The 18,852-nt window shown below is 38.3% G+C and overlaps 1 protein-coding gene across 5 annotated transcripts in view; it reads right to left on the reverse strand.

The window, feature by feature from the left end:
* Positions 1-14,055: 14,055 nt before the first annotated feature.
* The window catches only part of LOC148066862 (cell adhesion molecule 1-like), a 252,206-nt gene continuing 247,409 nt past the window's right edge, over positions 14,056-18,852 (reverse strand). For all 5 annotated transcript variants that reach the window (XM_087807700.1, XM_087807704.1, XM_087807702.1 and 2 more), the window contains 2 exons: positions 17,916-18,044; positions 14,056-14,373 (listed from right to left, as the gene is read on the reverse strand). In XM_087807700.1, coding sequence (XP_087663826.1) covers positions 14,255-14,373; positions 17,916-18,044 — 248 coding nt within the window. In that variant the 3' untranslated portion in view covers positions 14,056-14,254. The remainder of the gene's footprint in view (positions 14,374-17,915; positions 18,045-18,852) is intronic.

An 18,852-nucleotide genomic window follows, 5' to 3' on the forward strand; every position in this document is an offset into this window, starting at 1 on the left:
TTTATTTAATATTCATTATTTATGAGATATTTACATCACAACATCTTAATATCTTGAATTTAAATTAAAAATAAAACAACAATTTATCGTACAGCCCCACCCTCTCCTCTGGCCAGGAGCTGAGGAAAGCTTCAAGGGAGAGGGCCTCTTTACCTCTCACAGATGATGAAAACATTTCAATATTATTTCAACACACCGGTGGGTACGAGTTTAGAGAATCCCAAATACTGTGAACTTGACAACTATAGAGGATTGACTTGCAAAGTGAGACATAAACACGTATGATAGACCTTAGCTAATATGGTCAATACCCAAGTGATTAAACGTCAGAAACCATTTTATTTTTAAAATTATGTATATTTTATTCAATATGTATGAGCTTCTTGCAGCATGTCAGTATTTATTTGTTTAATGCTCCTTGTATATTCATGACCTGAATTATGTGTGTGTGATAATCAGGTGGCAGCAAAGGAGTGTAGAAGCAGAACCAATGATCTGCTCTGCCTGCTCAACATCAACCCAGCACTGACGCTCCCCAGACAGGAACACACTCCAGATGTATTTTACATATTGTCTGCCTTATTGATGCATTGTGTCTGATTTTAATGGACCTTTTTTCATTAGCCAGAGTGTCACTTCTTTCACTTGCTTCCTCTGGCAAAGCTCTGGTGTGAAGAAGAAAAGAACAAACAGTCGACACATCTCCCGGTGAAGAGCCAGCGAGGCGCATTCAAAGCCAAGAAAGAAATATTGACAAACTGTCTGCTCGCCATCTTATTATCTAGCATGGGGTTGGAGTTATCAAATGCTTGAGGACCCAGTGGTGGACTACTTTGTTTCAAGAGTGTTCTCGTTGTAAGACAAAATAACAATAACAAACCGTACAATGTACCGCTTCAAGGGACAGGAATAATTCCAAGTAAAGGAATTAACACCCCCTCAGTAGCACGACTTAATTTAAAGAAGCGGATGCAGATTTAAAAAAACATTTTATAAACAACAAATACTATTCTATATGAAATAGAAAGTTGGAGGGCCATGAATGTGCCCAGGCCAGGTTTAGACAGGTTAAGTTTGTTGTATTTACACAAAAATAAATACATCAAGAGGAAGGAACTAAAGTGTTTTCACAGGCTACAGGAGCTTTGTTCACAATTGGAGGAAAAAACTCTACTTACCAAATCTATTGCAGGTGCCTCGACAGATGACGTTGAAACAGCCTATTAGTACTAAGAGAGGTTAGCAAACCAAATCCTGGCTCGATTTCATTCTAAATGTGTTTTTTTTTTAACGTGGTGACTATATTTTACTTTCCATCCACATGAGAACGGAAGGTAATGTTAAGAGCAAGACCACGTAAGAAAACCTTCCTTGTGGATACCCTAAGTGGGAGGAGGAAGAAGAGGAGGAGGAAGGACAACAAGAGGAGGAAGAACACAGAACTTGAAAAGTAATACCTTTAATTGCAATAGTACCAAGAGGACCATCTGCAAACACCAAGGACCTCTTCACTTCAAGCCTGTACACACCATAAGGCAGAAGCTGGTCCATCTTAAGGACAAAACATCACAAACAGAGCAATGTGGTTTATGATGTTCAGTGCAGTGAGGAACGCCAGGACCTGAACATTGGGGAAACGAAACAACTGCTTAAAAAGCGTATAGCTCAAGTAGCCACTTCCAGAAGGCCCGGCTGTCCAACTGACTTAAAGACACAGGACACTCTTTTGAGGACAGATAAAAAGTATGATTTAAAAGAATAGATAAGTAAGTTATCTTCAGAGGTGGGGATCTCGGGCATAACCTCTCAGCCACATTCAATGCAGTGCTGAGCTCTCTCTCTAGGAAAGTCTCCAAGGATCCACAACCGGGATCATGTGATGGTCGATCCTCCCTGGACAGTAAGAGTCAACGGCCCTCACCAGGCCTAGCACCCTGGTGGGTTTTCGGCCCACACATTGATTCCAACTCCTTTAAACAATACTCCTCAACAATAATTATCTGTTCCCACCCCTAGCAGGATATATACTGACTTCTAACTCCAGCGCATTTGGAATTGAAAAAGCCTTTCGGATGAGAGTAGAAGCGTCTTTCTAAAACTCCACACGCCCGTTGACTCACTTTCAAACCACTTGGATAACCATGACCAGGATGAATGAGAAACTTCACAGACTTTTTTTTTTTTTTTGCGATTTCACATTTTGCACACTTTCTCTTCTCTCATTCTCAGAATATGTAAGAATCATATAAAGTAAATTTGTCAACTTTTTGCATTTTATATAAACATAAATAAATATTTACACACTATGAGCACAGTGTAGATTCTGGAATGCTGAAGCATCTGGTGCTCTGGTGTTCGTATAGAGGGAGGCCCCCAAATGAAAGGTCAAGTTAGTAAACTAACATCTGAGAGTATCATTAACAAGTTGGTCAGACTTTTGTATCTCATGACATTTATCAAAATGTAATTGAATTGATTAATCGGAGTAAAAGTTTTATACATCATGAAACATGAGATGTTTATAATTCAGCAGCAGCTATAACTCATCAAAGAACATGGAGGGAAAAACCTTTGGACAACGCACTCCATTCTCTAGCTCCAGGAGTAGTCGGACAGTACATGAATAACTAACTTAATGTTCAGTCCATCAACAACACAGAAGAGAGAAGCTGTTTCTTACGAAGCCCCCAAAGTGTAATGGAAGTAAAATTGAAAAGTAAAAAACTAAAATCTCATGTCTGGATGAGAAAACCTCTTGAATGAAGATAATACATGACGGTAATTTTACATACACATAAAACAAATCTCAATGACTGCCATTTTTCACCTTCTAAACATTTCCCAAAGCAGAACATCATCAAAGCTGATAATATTGTAGTGGAAGATCCCCTCATTTGGCCAGGTGAGCAGCACGACTCCACTTACTCAGAAATAGAACATTAATGTCTGGCGTTCTATTTACACTACAGTGGCACTGGCTTTTCCTTACTGCGTATCCGGGGCTGTCTTGTGTGTGGAAAGTTGCTCTTTTAGCAGGTGATTGTTGCCAGATCTGACAGATTATTCTGGGTTGATCTCTATTAAAACCTTTATTACAGTCTAGCCTGGAGCTAACAAAAGCATGGATGAGCTTCTCAGCAGCATCCAAAGGAAGGAAATGCCAGTTTTTTTAATGTAACGAAGGTGAAAGTACACAGTCTGTGATATTTGATTCAACGTGTAAAGGAGCACTTCCATTACGAAAGGTTAGATCATTCATGGTTGATTTAAGCTGCTAAACTTAACAAATATTTTTTTAAATATTGAATGTATTCAAGTAAGAAGTTCATTTTGTAAAGGCAATTCCTGCAGTGCTGCAGTACCTTGTGAAATATCACCACTCACACCAGCAGCTATGTTTCCACATCAGTGCACAAATCAATCAAACGTGGTTCACTTCACTACAGCTGAAGAAGCTTTCAAGCATTCTTGTTGTACCAAACGAAACACAGCTTCTTTTAATACCTGATTTTAAACTGACTAACAAGTAATTACTGCAAATTCCTCGCAGAGATCAATGACCTGTGAATGTTGGCAGGTTGGTACCCTCACTGATTCACTCACATCTCATGCTCATTTCTGCATTTTTTTCCCACAGTCAACGCCTCCATGTAACCTTGCATCGTTTGATCTGAGATGAGGCTTGAGCGACTTTGAAGGTATAAAATGAAAGCATCACAGAGGCGTGAAAAAAGATGGAAACTACAGTCGATCTAGAGACGGCAGAGGGAAAGCAACTTTAATTAGGTAGATGTGACCTTAGAGAGTTTCAAAATCCTTTTATTTCTTCTGGACAGTTGGATGTTACGTGAGATCTCGGAGGAAGTGTGTGTGATGTGACATGACAAATTAGTGCTCTGAGACAACTTGCTGCCACCACTGGGTGCCTCAGATGTGCAACTATTTCAAAATCCCAGTTTCGCTGTCATGGTGCGTGACCAACACCAGTCATTCTACAATATTACTGTTTCTAATAAATGATCTAGGACTGACATACGGCAGAAGAAATCTCTCCTCGAGTGTGTATGTCATTATTAGTTTTCTGTTAATATGTTATTTAATGGGAGAAAAAAAATGGTCGCTACAGGTTGCAATTAAAGATAATATTATGAGGGACAGACGAAAAAAAAAAAAAAAAAAATTTAAATGCATAAAATAATCAATGTTTCTTGTAATCATGTAATTACTCTGATAAAAAATAGTCTGAATAATAATCCTTTTCTGAATAATACCTAAAATCTAATTCACAAAAAAAATAATTTATGACTGACTTCAATAGGGCTAGGAAAACGCTGGAAGAGGACCACATGTGGCCCATTTTTCGGCACATTCAATAACTCAGCTAGACAAAAGGGTAAAAAAAGGGATTGTTCAAGTCTCTAAAATGAGCACATGCGCCCACAAATAAACACACAAAGGGGAAGAAACATTGGTCTTGTATTAACTAACCAAAAATGTGTGCACAGCTGGAAGGATGCCATAAAGTATAAATCAAGTCTGCTTGAATTAATCCACCTTGGCTTGGAGGACATTGCTAATAAGATTCATCAGGCAAACATTCAGGATTCACTTATTATCACTTATTCACTTACGTATTGTTTTAAAGTGAATAAAAGGCAGCGTTGAGAATGACCCATACGCTAATGAAAATCTTTACCTGCACTCACACAAATTAACGGTCAACTTCAATTTCAATGATGTGAGTAAAGACTTCTGTTTCATACTTTCATAATGTGGATGTATACTTCAGCATTCACTTCCAATCTGACTGTGTTTACAGAATGTAATTATGATTCCCTTTTGATGAGATGCTGCTAAGCTGCAATGACCCTTTGAGCCGCTAGAAGGAGCTCAAGCACCTTGTCCTTTCCTTAACAGAAGAGGCTTTTCAAATGGACTGACCATGAGCTTGTAATATTTTTTTCTCTTTTCATGAGGACTCAAAGAAAAGCGTCAGTCCAGTTTGTACAATCGTTGAGTTGAGGAAGGACACAGTATGAGCTCTGAACATATAGTTTAATAACACTTATTTTAAAGATACCCAGATAGGCTTTCTATCTATAGTCTAGTTCTTTAAAATGAATTCATGAATTAATTGAATGAATTAGTAGACTAGAAATATTAAAAAAAATTCATATATCATTAAATTATAATCATCATTAAGATAAACAAGCGTTGTGAAACTATGCTGCCTAAGTTTAGCAATATTTCCAAAACAGTTAAGTCATTGACTAACAACCATGAACAAATAAATAAATAGCCAGTAAATGGAATTAAAGACAATCAAACAACATGTTAATAATGTTTGGAATTATTACACTTTTTCCCGTCCTTAAAACATTTTCTCCTTTTAAGGACCAGGAAAACTACTAAAAAAGGACACAGAGATCCACCAAGCAGCTGACTTAAACTGTTTTTTTTTTGTTTTTTTTTACCTCTGGCCCAACCTTTGTTATATTTGAATACCCTTTTAAACCTGGAAATATTCAATTCAATTCCATTTTATTTAAAGTGTCTTATCAGAACAAAGTTATTTCAAGACACTTTACAGTTTAATTAAGACTATAGTGGAGAAATAAAAACAGATCACACAAGTTCAACCATGAGTGAATCACATGTTGGCGAGGAAAAACTTCCTTTTAGAAGGCAGAAACCTCGAGCAGAACCAGACTCATTGTTGACGGCCTCCTGCTGTTAACGATTGTCTGAAATGTTGTAGGATGACAGGTAGGATTTAAACCAGTTTAGAGCAGTTCCATGTATGCCTATATGGTTTTCTAATCTCTGTAGAAGGATTTGGTGTCAACAGTGTCAAATGCAGCACTGAGATCTAGAAGAACAAGAACTGAAACACACCCCTGATCAGAGGACATTAGCAGGTTGTTACTTACTTTTACAAGGGCGCTGTGCTGTGGTGTTTCATAAACCAGACTGAAACACTTCAAATTGATCATTGTCCTGGAGATAATCACAGAGCTGACTCGTAACCACTTTCTCCAGTATCTTTGAAAGGAAGACAAGATTAGAGATAGGCCTCTAGTTAGTGAGAACCTCTGGATCAAGAGTGGGCTTTTTTAGCAGAGGTTTAATTACTGCAACTTTAGCAATCTGAGGCACATTGCCTGATGTCATTGACAAGTTAATAATGTCAAGTATGAAAGTGCTAAGTAAGGGGAACACAACTTTAAGTAGCCGTGTTGGAATAGGATCCAGAAGACATGTTGTGGATTTTGAGATGGAAACAATCAGAGACAGTTGTTGAGGACTCACTCGTAAAGGAGGCAAAATATATATCATCTATTGACAGCCATGATCTCAGTGAAGCAGCACAATAAAGCATTGCATTGATGGATTCCTTAAAATATTTCTGTGTCTTTGTTCCTCAACATATCTTTTTTTTATTTTTCTTATTCTATAGACTTCATTAAGCCCTTATAAGCCCTTCATTAAACATCTTTGCCTGTTTATGGGTTATTTTGCTAACAGACAGGGCAATATAAAACAATATGAAATTTAAGTGAAATTGATTAAAATGACTCAAATCAAATAAATAAAAAATACTTTCACACTCATTGATACAGGGGGAGTATACGCTGCATGTGTCAACAATTTCTGAACAATTTCTGAGCAGACCGCATAGGATAAAACGGTTTCAAGACATGCAATGTTGTGCTCTGGACATCAAAAAGCAAATGTTTACCAGCCTCCCAGCTGACCAGCAGTCTTCGATTGAGAGCATTTCTTGACCTGAGAGGATGAGATACTGCAGGTTTTCTTACATTCACATCACACACGTGGCCTCGGGGCTACTGCTCCGCACCCTACAGCAGAGCATATGCCCTTTCAACACTTGTTCCACTTACTGACCAAATTGGAAGTTCTTCCTCCTCTGCTCTCCCGTCCTCGTTTTCCTCTGAGAGAACAACACTTGAACTGCCAAGACAAGAGTACCACAAATTAAAACCACAGGCCTGATAAAACACATGAATTTTGTGTAAGAAGACATTACAAACACTAAAGATTAAAGATCTGATGCTCATTCAAACACCATCATTTGTTCTATGTAATCTAAATTGCCCTCACAGTGTTAATGCTTTTTACCTTTATTTACCCAAGTTGCTGATTTTGATGGGAGGTTAATCTAGCTCACGGGGTAATTTAAGTGAGAGGCCAATGTAGCTGAGTTGTTATTGTAGCTGAGTGGATAATGTAGATGTCCGTGATCTACTGTGGAGGATTCGTCGAGTGAAGGTTGCTGGTCCTGAGAAGGTGTCCCCTCAGCTGCTCAAGACCTCCTTTGACTTATGCTCTTTATATTTGCACTTTGTTATTAATTTTTTTTTTTATTCATTACTCCGTGCCATATCTTTTGATTATTAAAACAGATGTTCACCCATTAATAGATTTCAATAAATTCAGATCATTTAAAATGACACGTTTTAGATGTGAAATAATAAAACATCTTAAGCGGCAGAAACTAAATGAACATTTGAATGTAGAATTTTAGAGGAATAGATAGTTCAAACATAATATTTAAGCTGTGACTCATATTTCTCATCAATGACAGGCAGGTTCATAATGTCATTTTAAACATATAAAATGAATTTCTGTTGCAAATAAATTCTACATGTCCTGAGCTCAGGGCCGGGTCTAGACAGGCATGTATGAGGGGGCAGCCACAAATCTTGAGGGGGCATTGTGCTGTTACTTACTTACTTACATGTAAGTTTGAGGGGGCACAAGATTTATTTGAGGGGGCCAGGCCCCCTCTTGCCCCTGCCTAGACCCGGCCCTGCCTGAGCTGCTCTTTGGACTCAGCAGAGGAGGTTGAAGACTGTGAATGTTGACCATGATAGGAAACCTGACTCACTCCCTCCAGGACACATTAATTGCACAAAATAGCACCTTCAGTTCCAGACAGCTACACGCTCCTTCCTGCCCACTGCTGTCATCTCTCTTAATAAAAAACAGAAATCAATTCCCTATTCTGTACTTCTGCAGTGTTTGCATTTAAAAAAAATGTAATTATTTATGTGATACATTATATATTATTATTATATATTATTTTTATAGTATTTTTGTAATAATGTTTATTTTATATATAATTATCATAATTGTTTTATTGTATTTCATTCTTATATTTGTTTATCATTGTTTTGTGATCATGGTTTTGATACTATTGATTGATGTACTGATATGTATATGTATTGCTGAAACAACTAAAATGTTCCCAATGTGGGTAGAAGAAGGAATATCAATCATCCTGTCTGTGTTATGTGACACGCAGAAGTTTTAGAATTATTAAATCAGAAACATGTGAAATAGGCTGGAGGACAGTCATCTGACAGTTTTTTGTTATTAATAACATGTCACACAAATATTAGTTCCTGCATGTGGACTTATGAAGATTCATTTCTGCAGATGTACTCCTCTCCACTAGGCTACCCACCAACCTTTACAACTTTTTACCAGACCCTGTAACATTCATCCAAAAGACAACAGCATTCTGACAGAATGTACTGCTATATGGTGATTTACGTGAAGCTTCATCTTTCATTCCAAAGAGAATGAAGGAATGTATACTTAATTAGCCAAACCTTCTACCAAACAGCTCCTTTGTCATAGCCCCACTTGTGTCACATGCTTACCTGCACTTCGATAGACTTATGTTAAGTTAGATCAATACATATTTGTCTTCTCTTTTGTCAAAGAGTGAGAAATATTTATTTTGAGCTTCAACTCTAAACTGATTTAAGGTGTTACTGTGACTAAACCAAGGTGTCTACTACACTTTTAGATGACCTGTCATACACTGAAGTAGTGGTCCCAAACCACCGTCCGGGTTCGGTACTGGTCCTGGAGACAATTTCTAACCGCACAGAAAAAAAAGAAAACAGAAGCTTCTATTTATTATTACTCCCTAAAAGGTGTTTCATTTATAAAAAGAAAACAGAATTAGGAGTATAAATGAGTAAAAGCTAGGAGACCCACACATACAGAACACTAACGTCAGCATACAATCAGATAAACATAGACAAAACAGGTTGTTGTATCCAGTCCAGAGCTCTTGCTGATTGTTATGGTGAAATGTTTTTCATGAACCTAATTGTATTTATTACTGTTTTTACTTTTGACTTCTTGCTGAAATTAAACACCATGAATAATAAGAAGAGCTTATGTGTTAGCTTGTTCCAGCCCCATTTTTTCCTCACAATCAATAAATCCTTTCTAATTACTGCTGAATCGAATGCTGAACACCGCGTCCGTCAAGGTTTGCTCCAGGGACTGTCATCTTCTAATCTTTATGGCTTCGGGCGAGCTCTAATAGACCACGCTGAATTATATATGAGCAGTTTATTCAATAGAATGATCATAAAAAACCTGCTGCTTGTGTACGTCGTGATTCAAGCTTTGCAGATCAGGAGGTGAACCTGTCAAGACGTATCAGTGACCTTTCTATCTTTCGCTGCTGCTTTTTGCTCAGAAGTCATCCGAGGATTTGTAGCAGAGGGAAGATATGGAGCTGCTATGATGAGCGGCTCGCCCCGGACCGAGCTTCCTGATCAATAGCTGGATCACCTTTACTTATTTAAGATGTCGGCTCATTAGCTGCAGCAGTAGAACGAGAGCCTGAGGTGAAATTGTAATTAAAAACATGATTTACTGGCACGTTGTAAACATGAGGAGTTAAATATGAAAGGTGGGAATCATGTTTATGTAGCTGATCGCTCAAATCAACTCTAGCTATAATCAATACCTCTATCAAAATATGCAGCATGAACTTTTTTAATGACAAGCAAAATGATTTTTTGAGGCATACAAGTTGTCGGATTGAGTTGGAGTTGTTCCCAAAGCTATCTGTCTAGATTTGAGCTGTGTCTGTGAGTACCAAGGGAAGAATAAAGGATACACATAGAGGTCGTACCATAGCTGTAATATAACCTCCAATACATTGTTTAAACAATATTGATAATGATTTAATCTGAAGACAATAAGCAGTTATGTACTGTACCAGTTGTAAAACAATTTATATTTTGTGTTTGTGTCACAGGAGCAGTCTGGGGCAGAAGTCATCGAGCTCAAAGGTCCTCAACCTTTTTTGTTCCATGGACCAGTTAAATGTCAAGTTTCTATTCACGGACCAACATTCAGAAGCAGCGTTCATAGGTTTTGTAAGAACTCAATCTAACAACAAGGAAGATGATGGACTGGCTGTTTGCTGAAATTAACCAAAAAAACAAGTAAAATTCATATTTGAGTTGAAACTTGAAATTGAAGGCCATAAATCAGGAATTATGGGTGATGGGATAAATAGATTTTTTTGAAAACATCGGAGTTGACCAGGAAGTTTGACTGTAATTTGGTATTTTAAAGAGGGTCAGTGACAGAATTCTTTGTTTGATTCAACAACAGTCAAAAACAAGTCTTCAAAGATTATTTATAGACTAAAATTTCTAAATTCTAAAATTTAAAGATATGTTTTTAAATACCCAAATATGTTTTAAGCTTATGGAAAGTTAGAAAAAATAACAACTTCAAGATTTGATGGCAACTCAGATCCCTGCAGACAAGTCAATAAACCATCAAATTTTGCATGTTGAATAACACAATACAAAACACAGATTATGTTGGACATTGATATCTTTTCTTTTTTTATTAAGACAAGAACTCTTAATTGTTTTGTAAAAATGTCTATTTAGGAACCAATACAAAATGTGTATGGGAATGTGAATCTCCTTTACTCAATGGATACACATCAACATTTCCCCAAAACAGCAGAGAGATCATCTGGAAACTAGAACTGGTGGAACGAACTATCGTGGGAATCATCCAAGAGTGATGGTGTCTTAACCGTCTTTGTTCGGCTAGCAGTGAACACTTCATGACCTATGTCAACACAAATCAGTACTTAAACACACAGATTGTTTTTACAGTGCACCAGATATCGTAAGGTAAGAAAAATACAGAAAACATGTACAACATACAGTATATGCAAAAACCAATTGGACTTCTCTGGGGGGTAAAAGCAATGTTAATTCCACAAGGTTGTTCTTTATTCATTGACAAGACAGGACCCGACATTTGCGACCGTCAATTAGCAGACCTAAGACAGGCAACCGAAGGAAATCAAATTGGATTTTCAACATGAAATAACAGAAACACATTGAATGACGTCAATCGCAAACCTCAGTGCTGTTAGTTTCTTATATAAGGGGGGAAATAAAATAATCTTAGGTGGAATTTTAAAGAGATAAACGCTCACGGTGGGTTTAAATGTAGTTCAATGGCATACATATATAAAGATATGTGATTCTAGGATATTGTAATGTTAAAGGCGTGCTTACTAACCATAGTGATTTGTAAAGCAACATTATCAACTCAAGAAATATGAGAGGGTGAGACCTGCACTTCAATAACCTCCCCTCTGTGTACAGTGTTTATTCAGGGATAGATCCCACTGAATGTATCAAACGGAAGTCAAGAATCTATACTAATCTAACCCCACCCACCACAACTAACACCATTCCAAGATTTGGATTTCTAGGATACAATTTATGTTAATTTGAAAAAGGGTTTTCTAAAAGTTAAATGAAACTTACTTGTGCATGCAGGTGAAATAAACATTTCTTAAATCGGTATAATAGATGTGCACTACAAGCTGATTTTTATTAATTACACCTGTTATTGCAAATAAATCTTGTACAGAAAAAACATTCCTTTACACATATTATGTCATTCCATAAAAACAATGAATAAAAAGATGATGAGAAGTAAATGTTACGTAACTCGATATGTCACGGATCATTTACTGTTCAGCTCGGGTATTTTAAGGCCATGTCTACTTTAACGTCTGATAATGTCGCCTGAAAGTTATTGTGATATCAGCTCACAGGCATCAATCTTTCTTCCCATTTTCTTCCACTTCACCTCTCCTTCCTGTCAGGCTGCCGTGTGCTGGATTATCCTGCTATTCCTATGTGGTTCAGGATGTCATAGATCAGCATCATCATCCAGGAGATTGAGCCTCAACTCTCCCGTATTTGTCCAACTTCCCCTCTTTGTGTATGTTCTCCTTGTCACTCACTGTGTCTGTCCTTCTTTCCTCATCTCCCGGGCCCGAGAAGATCATGTGGCTCAGCTTCTATCAGTCTGGAAAGTGGCTGAAAATCCTCACAAGCTCAGTCTGATCTGGACAAACTACATTGATGGAATACGGGCCTCGTTCAGAGCTTGTCTTTATATTTTCACAATAAGTCTAAAGAATAAAATTAGGTCTGAATGTTGATGACTGTGAGCTACTCTAGTAAATTGTCATGTCATAGAAAATGTTTTCTCTGATGGTTTAAATGATTAGCTCTTGCATGGCCGCTTTGGGAACTATATGATACAAGAGGATTTACAACTATGTTGTTCTGCTCGTCCATACTCGTCTGTTGTGTCTATTTTTGGATTTTTGTGAAGCCTTGGCAATTATATAAAAATAATTAAAATATGTTGCTCTCATTGGATGTTAAAGGATTAAATGTGTTTAATTCAGACAATGTTTATGTTAACAGGTTATGATTTTATATATCACTTTATACTAAACAATATATTTTACTAGGTTACCAATTTGACAATACTTTCCTTACTTTGTATCTATTCCCGTGAAAATCGTTCAATGAATTCAGATTTTAATTAAAAGAAAGGTTTTTCTTGAGAACTGTTTTGGTACAAATTAATTCACAAGAGGACAATTCCAGAGAAGCATGTAATGAAGCACTTTAGGATGTTCTCTTAAATCTTGGGGATATTTGTGTGTCAGAAACAGCATGCAAAAACCGTCTTGAAGGATGAATCTCGAGTGATGGAAGATAGCAACATTCTTCTTACAAACATCCACCATGACACAAGATCTCCAATGCGAGTCTACTGATCGCAGAAAATATCCTCCACGGAGGGGTTTGTGTATATAACAGCTAATCATGTGTGTGTATGTGGAATAACACAGGGAACGACAGCCAGGTAAGCTATAGTTAAGTCGTCCAACTATAGTTATATACACTGCTAACAAAATATTTTGGCTGCTGTTCCATCACATCACCATTGGTTAAGAAAGAAAATACTTGGAGCAGAAATTAATTTGAACTCATCACCAAGACTCAATAAACACCCGTGAGACAAAACAGCCGTTCAGAAGAAATATAGGACAAAAAAAACACTCAACAGAGGAAAACTCATAATGACAAATAGGCTAACGTGCTGATGAAAACAATTGTTAAGGGGAAACAGGTTATGTGCTCTGAGCCGCAACACGTGAAGGAAATAAACAGCGTTCTCTTGTTCCAAATGGGCTAATACAACACATCACCACACCAGCTTCTCACTTGAGTCTGTTTTACAACGATATGAAAAGCATTCCATGCATTTTTGGAGCTATTAAACCAAACCAAGGAAAGAAACGCTTCAGACAAATCACAGTTTACTCGAGAGAGTTTGGGAGGTAATAAGTAGAGATGAGACGTTAGCCTCAAATCCACTGAACAAGGAAGGGAAGCTGGAGGATGATAACTTTAAAGTTGTGTACAAGCCGTTCAAGGTGAACAAGTAAGGGTTCCTTTGCGTCATTGACACACGTAAGCCAAGAAAAACCAAGTGAATAGATGTGGGTGAATGAATAACCAGAGCTTTATACTGGAAATAAATAAGCTTTTAGAGGTGAAACAACTTGGGCTAACAATATGTTGTGTCTAAGCATCCACAGATGATAAATCAAAGTGCTCAGAAGTCCACATGTTCTCGTGACAAAAGCCTTCCTTGTTCATCTTGAACGGAACTGTCCGCTGTATAAAACGCTGTCCGAAAAAGAAAATCCCAACAAGGCACAGAAATTTCTGAGAACTGTGAAGGAAAGAAAATTTGTGTCGACGTGGAGAGGAAGTGTCGAACAGTGAAGCTCTCTGCAGTGGAAACATCTTGGCCCCCCACCCTCCCTGCCCGTCTCCCACCCGTCCCATGAAAACCCGCCCACTTTTTACTTTTTATCCTTTTTTTGTCTTTTTACACACAAAACATTCCATCTACATCTGCAGACTAGACTAATCGACTGTTTAAAATCAGGCTGTCTGTGAACCCCCCCTTCTGCGACCTTTTACTCTCACTCTCCGAGCCTTCCTTTCTGCCCCCCGGGAGCAACTCTGCGTCCCAAAGAGGACGCCGGAGTCGCCGGGGCAGATTAGATGTAGTACTCCTTCTTTTCGTCAGAGTTGCTGTGGCCTCCCTCTGCGTTGATGATGGCCGTGTCAGCATCCGCTGCGTCATCTGCTCCTTTGGCTTCGTGTGTGAAGTAGGTACCTGAGGAGCAGAGGAGCAGGGCTGGTGTCAGGGGCCGGGGTAAAACAAAGATAATAATGTCTCTCTACGTCCTGCAGCGACACATTATGCAAATCCTTTACTGTGTGGACTTGTGCACGAACGTGGCAATATTCAGATTACACATCTTTGTCCCTCGTCGCCCTCCTAGATTGGCACATGAAAATCAGGGATTTGAGATGATCTCCATCAGCCCTCGCACCTTCAAATTAACCTTGTCAAGTTCTGCGAGAAAAAATGAACTGCAAGCCACTTCAGAGCTAATTTGCAAGATTTATTCACACCCCACGACTGCAGAGCTTTTCATGAGGAAGAATATGGAAAGAAAGAAAAATATCAGATGGAAACACAAGAAAATAAATGTTTTTTTATTAACAATAGCGTAGACAAGACTGGAAGTGACAGACATAAAACCAATTATTAAGTAGGATTTTTTTTAAATCTTTGAATTTATAAGACATTTTTGTCTCTACAATGACAGGGATCAGAAAATCCCTTTATTGATTAATAGATAGATAGATAGATAGATAGATAACATGTAGTAGTATTAGGCAGTTGCAGTAGTGGTAATAACAGAAAATAGAAAATACTAGTAAAAATAATAGTGATTTTAATTGTAGCAGCAGAAATCCTACTATTGCTAAACATATTAATAGGTGTGGCTAGACTAAACCTTTGGAGCTAGTTTAGAATGAAGAAGTGGGGCACCCTCCACCCTTCATTCAAAGGGATAAAATCTTCAAACCCGCATTTCCTTTTGGGTGTCTTGGGAGAGATCAAGGGAGTTAAACTCTAATAGAAAAGTAAGAGGTGTCATTGGAGAGTTTGGGAAAGGACAGATGAACTAGTATTGAACTTCTTCACATGACAACACCCAAGATCCAGGGACACTCACCGGCTGGACTACGTTTTCACTTGTAAGACCAGCCTGTCCAGGTCCCGTCAAGAAAGGCCATGAGGGGTGCAGGGTGCTCTACTGGCCACTACATGGTACGTCAGAACTAAGACTGAAGCTGGTTCTCCCAAGACATAAGCAATCTGCCAAGAAACTAAACTTGAGTAGTAACAGAAACACAGACCAGCAGGATAGTCAGGTCTACTCTCTAAGTGCTACTCACTTCCGCCTCCGGTAAGCCTCTGAGCAGCTGCTTAGAAAGTTGGCTCCTGCCACTAGTGCTAAAAACAGCCGTTTTAACTACCATTTATTCTCATATTATGCTCATATCTCTAAAAATGTCTCAAGCAAAACGGATCTACGATTGCGATGCTCTTTTCAACATCAGAGAGTCTATGGAGGAGTTTGACACTCGCGAGAGTTACCAACGTCCTGCGACTATTTCCTCCCCCACTCTCATCGACACGGACTCTGTCGAATATCGGATGATCTCTCGGGTACCGGGCGATTTCCAAAAGAGATCGAGAAGGAGATCAATTGATTGTGTCTGTCTGAGACTTGGCAGAGAGAGGAAGAGTTTATTCATCTGAACGAACTCTGTTCAGTATGGAGCGCTGTCTTGGGGAAGCCTCGCCTCTCTGGTCGTTGGGGTGGTCTTGCTTCAGTTTATAGAGAGATTTGTTCTAGCAAAGGTATTCAGACACAGGAATTCACTTCTTTTGAGTCTCAGATGATCTTGGGTGGTTCTACAAGACCTTTCTATTGTGTGTCAATCTACCGTCCGCCTAGTCCTGTGGCGGTGTTCTTGAAAGACTTCAGTGACTTCTTCCATTATTCAAATGGAATCCGTTCTTATTCTGGGAGACTTTAATCTTCATGTTGATGACGTCACATCTTGCTCTGCTAAATAACTTTTAACTTTAACAGAAGCCTTTAATTTTGAGCAACATGTTTCTAAACCCACTCATCAAAAGGCCAATTTTTTTACTTAGTTTTTACTCTTGGCCCGGACATTTCTAATGTATCTTTACATGATGTCCATCTGAGTGATCATTCCCTTTTATTGTTTAACCTGGACTTCATCCCTGAACCTAAGCCCTTAAAGGTCTCACAGGCGTGTCATCTCAGCCGATACTGCAGACTATTTTTTCTGCTATGTTTGACCCTCTTTCCTTCAATGAGTGCCTAAATGTGGACAATTTGATTCACTATTTCACTAATCATTGTGTTGAAATACTGGATCTAGTGGCACCTGTTAAATCGAACCTGACAATTTACAAAAAAAATACTTCCTTCTACTGTTATTTGATCCAACTGAGCCCCAGAGGCTGAACAGCTTAGTCAATTGTTTGCTAGAAATCAAACAGTGGCTGAATGAAAACACTTTTCATGTCTTGACAAGAAGTAGCTTTATCCAGCCTTACACGCCAGCTCGGGCTCTGAGGTCTGTGGATCAAAATCTGCTGATGGTTCCTCGCACATGTTTCAGGAAAATTCAGAAATCCTTCCAGGCTGCTGCTCCTAAGCTTTGGAACGATCTTCCTCTCTCTCTGCACTTGATGGAGTCTACTGACTCCTTCAAGAAACATCTTAAGACACTTTTATTCGTGCAGGCTTTTCATTGATTCTCTGGCACTCCTCTGTTTGTCTTGGGTTGTCTTGACCTTTAAAGCATATATTTTATAGGGTATTGTTTTAATTGTTAAAGCGCTTTGTGACCCTGGTCTTGAAAAGCGCTCTATAAATATTACTTACTTACTTATTTTGGATGCAAATGTAGCATTGATGTCTACTCCATAGGTGAAGACACACTTGGTCACCCGAGAAGGAAATCACCAGACTGGTTTCAAGAAAACGAGTAAGCAACTTAGTGTCTACTCGTATAAAAGCAGATAGCGTATAAGAAGCACCCTTGAGAAAACACAGCACTCACAGAGACAGCACTCAGTCTACAATGCAGAAAAATCTGAGATCTATGTGGAGCAAGTGGTGGAGTAAGAAAGGAAAATAGTGGCAAGAGATGGTAGACAAGACAGAGCTACACAGTTGAAAGCCATCTATAAGCCCATAAGCAAAATGGCAGCACTTGTTAGGAATTCCGACGGCAGTAAACGGTTCACTAGCATGGAGGACATCAAAGCAAAGTGGAAAAAATATACTAATCTTGTTAACCAACGAGCCACAGCAGTCCCACAAGCAACATCAGTCAACCAAGAGAAACCAGAGAAGTGCTCTCAACACCTTTCACTGACCCTAAGGCTAGGGAAAATGAAAAAGTCCTTAAAAGAAGAGCTCAGGGAAGAGAATTGAGCAATCACCATGGTTTTTACCCTACTTTTTGTAGGGTCAGAGGGAGTTGAAGTTGTCAAGTTTGTTGTAGTACAAGTAAATGTCACAGCTTTTTAGTTCACAAACATTTTTGGCAGATTTTGGAGCTTGTGTGCCACATCAAACCATTTGAGGTCAGTAAGTTCAACCAGAATTCATACATTGGCCGGACCAGAAAATGATTTAAAAAACATACCTGTAATCAGAAATACATGGTAATGGAGACTTATCACACAGCACAAAGTCTGTGAAAACCAGGCTTCATTTAAATGATAGTAAACATCTTGATCCAGAATAATACCTTTGTGTCTTGCAAAGTAGCGACCAAGGACGATGAGTAAACAGAGCATGGCGAAGACCACCACAGCTACGACTCCTCCGATCACCGCATGGTCCACTGTTCTTGGCGCACCCTCTCCAGCTCGAGAGTCTGCAACAAAAACAGAAACATACTGAACATGAGCCGATAACAGAAATATATTTTAGTAGCTAAAATGTAGACAGAGGAATTGATGCTGTGTGTTTTTTTCGTTTGTTTTTTTTAAGTGGATGTTGTGACAGCCCTATAAACACACCAACGCTAAATGTATTTTTCAGACTGATAAAGCTTGACATATTCATTTTGTTTTGGTTGTACTATGATCAGAATCATAAGCTCTTCAGTGATGCATTCTTGTTTACGTCGTTTCATCATAAAATTGTTAGTGCTTTTCTTGCATGTGCATTTTCTCAATAATGAAAAAGTTGATATGCCGATTTATTTTGGGCTTTGATGTTAAATTAAATCAGACAACCACAGGCTCCAACTTAATACAACTAAAACTAAATAACACAATTCTTAGCATTAGCAGAATGAAATTCAGAAATTTAGATTGGAAAAAAATACAAAATTGACGCACCACGTGTGCAGCTGCTAATCATGTAAAAATAAATTTAAAATTTGAGCATCATCACTAAAATGAACACGCAATTGTGAAGAAAATACATTTTCACTGGTAATTATGTACCGATCTTCAAAACTTCTGCCTGTATTTCTTGTCTGTTTCTCTCTCTCTCTCTAGATATAGAAAAAGTTGATTGTCTGAACTAATGGTCCTTTCTCAAGAGCTATAGAATTTGCTTCATTAGAAGAAACCCATAGTGTGGTTGACACCTTTTTTTTCCTTTTTTTATCTGTGTAGTTCTCATCGTGAAAAAGATATAAATTATCTACAGTATATTATATATAATATAATACA

The sequence above is a fragment of the Callionymus lyra genome, chromosome 14 (genome assembly GCF_982586985.1).
Source record: "Callionymus lyra chromosome 14, fCalLyr1.hap1.1, whole genome shotgun sequence".
NCBI lineage: Eukaryota > Metazoa > Chordata > Actinopteri > Syngnathiformes > Callionymidae > Callionymus > Callionymus lyra.